The sequence below is a fragment of the Corticium candelabrum genome, chromosome 10, assembly GCF_963422355.1.
Source record: "Corticium candelabrum chromosome 10, ooCorCand1.1, whole genome shotgun sequence".
Taxonomy (NCBI): domain Eukaryota; kingdom Metazoa; phylum Porifera; class Homoscleromorpha; order Homosclerophorida; family Plakinidae; genus Corticium; species Corticium candelabrum.
Window position 1 is genome coordinate 5,922,770 of NC_085094.1, and position 5,000 is coordinate 5,927,769.

The 5,000-nt window shown below is 37.3% G+C and overlaps 1 protein-coding gene across 3 annotated transcripts in view; it reads left to right on the forward strand.

Annotated features, from left to right (window-relative positions):
- Window positions 1-5,000, forward strand: part of LOC134185522 (epidermal growth factor receptor substrate 15-like 1) — a 15,504-nt gene that overhangs the window by 4,045 nt on the left and 6,459 nt on the right. For 2 of the 3 annotated variants that reach the window (XM_062653325.1, XM_062653327.1), the window contains 8 exons: window positions 178-274; window positions 2,692-2,755; window positions 2,810-2,888; window positions 2,951-3,019; window positions 3,424-3,506; window positions 3,558-3,630; window positions 3,932-4,030; window positions 4,088-4,150. In XM_062653325.1, coding sequence (XP_062509309.1) covers window positions 178-274; window positions 2,692-2,755; window positions 2,810-2,888; window positions 2,951-3,019; window positions 3,424-3,506; window positions 3,558-3,630; window positions 3,932-4,030; window positions 4,088-4,150 — 627 coding nt within the window. The remainder of the gene's footprint in view (window positions 1-177; window positions 275-2,691; window positions 2,756-2,809; window positions 2,889-2,950; window positions 3,020-3,423; window positions 3,507-3,557; window positions 3,631-3,931; window positions 4,031-4,087; window positions 4,151-5,000) is intronic. The other variant, XM_062653326.1, reaches the window with a different exon arrangement.

The following is a 5,000-nucleotide window of genomic DNA, read 5'->3' on the forward strand; positions in this document are numbered from 1 at the left end:
AACATGGATGGATGGATGGATGGTGTGTTTGTTTGTGTGTGTGTTTGTTTGTGTGTGTGTTTGTGTACGTGTGTGTGTGTGTGTGAGCGTGTGTACGTGTGTGTGTGTGTGTGTGCATGTGGATTTCATTCACTGTCGGTAGATATAGTTATATCATTAATTTAAGTATCTTTCTAGCTTTCTCCTACAGTAGCCTGGATTGTAAGTCCAACTGATAAAACTAGATACGATGGCTACTTCAATAGAGATAAGGCAGCTGATGGATTTATCTCAGGTGGGTCTGATTGAGTTTATCTCTTATGTTTTATATTGTACTAGTGGAAATCGGGAAATTGTATTGTCTTGTACATTTGGGTGTACACACACACACACACACACACACACACACACACACACACACACACACACACACACACACACACACACACACACACACACACACACACACACACACACACACACACACACACACACAGCTCGAAATAACGGCCAAGCATCCGGACATGTCTCATCAATATTACTATTTGTCCGGACAACTGAATAAATGTGCGGACATCATAGTCCGGTCAATCAATTTGAACTGTAGCCAAGGAATCTTTTTGTTAACCAATGTGAGCTTAGAACAAGCTAGAACAAACTGTTGAGCATGTAACTTTTAGCATGTACATGTACAAGGCAGTATCCTGTGTATGCATTACATGTGGTCACAGGTGAAGGTAACACGTTTACGTGTTTGTTTGTTTGTGTGTGTGTGTGTGTGTGTGTGTGTGTGTGTGTGTGTGTGTGTGTGTGTGTGTGTGTGTGTGTGTACATGTGTGTGTGTGTACATGTGTGTGTGTGTGTGTGTGTACATGTGTGTGTGTGTGTTTGTGTTTGTCTTTAGGTGTTTTTACAATAACAAACAGCTGGTGTTACCATTTTAGGTGTTGTGTTAATTAGGTTGAATTCATTTTTCTGGCAGTTGTTGTTGCAGGTCTTGAACTTGTCTAGGTAAGGCAGCCATCCCAGTCCTTTGGCCAGCCATCCGTTGAGTGAAGTCCTGCAACTACTATGCAATCTCGTCTCTTTCTAGTTTCACATACTGATGATAGGTGCCATCAGGAGCATAGAGACGAGATTGTGTAGTTGCAGGACTACACTCAATGGATGGATGGCCAAAGGACTGGGATGGCTGCCTTACCTAGACACATTCAAGGCCTGCAACAGCTACCAGAAAAATGAATTCAACCTAATTAATTAACACAAAAGGTAAAGTGGTAACACCTAAGGATGTCACCTGTGTTCACCATGTCTAGCTGTGATTTTGAGCTCTGCACACACACACACACACACACACACACACACACACACACACACACACACACACACACACACACACACACACACACACACACACACACACACACACACCAGTAAAACTGTATCAATTATCAACATGAGACAGTTTTGAAAAAATTAATTTAAAAGTTTGGGTTTGGGCATTTATTTTAATTTATTTATTTATTTTATTCTATTTATTTAGTATTTATTGTTTATTGATTAATTAACTAATTTATTTATTATTTATTAATTAACTAGTTGTATGGTATCCGTAGGCGCCTTGCGTGCGTGAGTAACACTTCCAACAGAGCTTTCAGACCGTCTACTGAAATGCCGAGTCCTAGCTAGGCAATACGTATTTACTTCAACATGCAAACTTCCTAGTAGTTTGGATTACGTATATAGGCCTGGTATAGGTAGTCGTCGTTTTGCGATCGTGATCAAGACAGTTGAAATGTACAGCCTAGGTATGCACTCAGTTCCGTTGTAATGACAGTGGTATGGTATTTACTGACATAGAAATTAATATCAACAAACATTGACTATCAACAGTGTTAGATGCAGCACAGTGTAGTAAAGGATTCATTGTAGTATGGGACGTGTGAATAGTTGACTGTAGGTGACTTTTAATTCCTGAAGGTGTTTCTTGGTTGTCAAGTACACAAAATCCCTAGCTACAATACAAAAGGATGGGGCAACAAAAGTTCAGGAAGCATTTTCTCCGCCGTTTGGTCACTTAGACGAATCGTTCCTACACTCATCTGTAGTCGGACACGGAAACGATTTTTTAAGGTAGGTTCTATCATGAAACGTGGTCGTGGGGAGGAGAAATTTGAGATTTGTGTGTACACACATATATACCAAAAGCTTGATGGAGACCCATATAGGACCACGCCCATTTCTGTTGTGTGACCCGGATTAGAAGCCTTGCTACGCTTGGTAATTAACTAATTTATTTATTTATTATTTATTATTTATTAATTAATTAACTAATTTATTTATTAATTATATATTATTAATTAATTAACTAATTTATTGATTGATTATTTAATTTTATTTATTTATTTATTTCATTTATTTATTCTATTTATTTATCATTTATTATTTATTGATTAATTAACTAGTTTATTGATTGATTATTTAATTTATTATTTATTTATTTATTATTTATTATTTATTAAATTATTAACTAATTTATTGATTGATTAATTAATTAATTTATTAACGAATTTATTTACTTATTAATTTATGTATTATATATTATATATTTACTTATTTATTTTATTTATTTATTAAATTATTTACAGTTATGTGAATGTCCTATAAACCTACGTATACATAACCCAAGTAAACAACAGTCTGTATATGTAGGAGATGACGCTCGCAAGGTTTTCTTACAATCCGGTTTGCCGAACATCGTGCTGGGAAAAATATGGTAGGAAACAGTGCAACAAAGTAGACACATATTGCAGTGTGTCGTCTGTATTAGGGAACTGTGTGATATTGACAAGTCAGGAAAACTGAATTCTGAAGAATTTGCTCTTGCAATGCATATGATATCCAATGCGGTTGTGCTTTGTTGGTTTGCTGGGGTTGGGGAGCGATGGGGTTTACTGTGTGTTTGGGTTAGTTGAAGGGTGTGGATCCGCCGGCTGTACTTACTGCTGACATGATGCCACCGTCAAGGAGACACTCAAAGGTGCAGGATTTGTAATCGATGAGTAATTAAAAAGTGGATAACAGGCAGACAGATGGACAGACACACAGACAGATGGACAGACACACAGACAGATGGACAGACACACAGACAGATGGACAGACACACAGACAGATGGATGGACAGACAGACAGATGGACAGACACATTAAGATGGGTGGACAGACACACAGACAGACAAACAGACACACACAGACAGACGGATGGACACACAGACAGACAGATGGACAGACGGACAGACAGATGGACAACATAAATACACACACACGCACAGACGGACAGACAGATGGACAACATAAATACACACACACACACACACACACACACACACACACACACGTGCGCATGCGATTCTTTTAAGCAGCATAGAGATATATTGTCTTGCAGACTGATTCCGTATCTTCTGGTGCTGATCCATCAATGATGAAGGAACTTGACCAACTTAGTAGAGATATTGAAGTGCTGGGAAGGTGAGATGACCATCAGGCATGTAGGGCTGTAAGTGACTTTATGATGAATAGAGAGAAAGTGTCTTTGGATGATGAGCTGCAGAAGAGAGAAGAGTCGGTGAGGCAGAAGAGTGCAGAAGTAAAGGTCTGCTGTGGCTGAAAGATTGTCTGTCTGTCTGTCTGTCTGTCTGTCTATCTGTCTATGCGTTTGTCTGTCTGTCTGTTTGTCTGTTTGTGTGTGTTTGTCTGTCTGTTTGTGTGTCTGTCTGTCTGTCTGTCTGTTTGTGTGTCTGTCTGTCTGTGTGTCTCTGTTTGTCTGTAACACTTGAGGAGATGGTTTTGTTTGATGTGTTTGGTGAGCAGGGTTGATGGAACTATGGAATTCATTCGAGTCAAAATCATGGCAGTTTACAGACAACTCTTAACCTCACTGCTGCTTGTTACAGGCTCTTCAAGTTGAACTCGACACCTCCAGCTCCAACTTGAAGGACCTAGAAAATCTGAAGGCATCCTCAAAGTCAAGAGTCGACCAGATGGATGAAGAGGTTAGTACCGCTTTGTGTGTGTGGCGTTGAGACACTCTGGCATGATGGCAACTGTAGAGAGCAAAGTACGAAGAAATGGTTGCAGAAGTCAAGCAGAAATGCAAAGACGAAGAAGACCAGGTGGGTAATTGAGGCATTGTTATTTGTTGTTTGTTTGTTTGTATGTTTGTACTATATGTGTTTGTTTGTTATTTGTTGTTTGTTGTTTGTTTGTTTGTTTGTACTATGTGTGTTTGTTTGTTATTTGTTGTTTGTTGTTTGTTTGTTTGTTTGTACTATGTGTGTTTGTTTGTTATTTGTTGTTTGTTTGTCTGTTTGTACTATGTGTGTTTGTTTGTATGTTTGTACTATATGTGTTTGTTTGTTATTTGTTGTTTGTTGTTTGTTTGTTTGTTTGTACTATGTGTGTTTGTTTGTTATTTGTTGTTTGTTTGTCTGTTTGTACTATGTGTGTTTGTTTGTATGTTTGTACTATATGTGTTTGTTTGTTATTTGTTGTTTGTTGTTTGTTTGTTTGTACTACGTGTGTTTGTTTGTTATTTGTTGTTTGTTTGTTTGTTTGTTTGTACTATGTGTGTCTGTTTGTATGTTTGTTTGTGTGTGTGTATGTATGTACATTTGTATGTTTGTTTGTATGTTTGTACTATGTGTGTTTGTTTGTACTACGTATGTTTGTTTGTATGTTTGTATGTATGTACATTTGTTTGTTTGTATGTATGTATGTGTGTTTGTTTGTATGTTTGTAGGTATGTACATTTGTTTGTTTGTATGTATGTATGTGTGTTTGTTTGTATGTTTGTATGTTTGTACTATGTGTGTTTGTTTGTACTACAGTATTTATGTTTGTTTGCATGTTTGTATGTATGTACATTTGTTTGTGTGTATGTATGTTTGTTTATTTGTTTGTTTGTATGTATGTACATTTGTTTGTTTGTATGTGTGTTTGTTTGTATGTTTGTACATTTGTTTG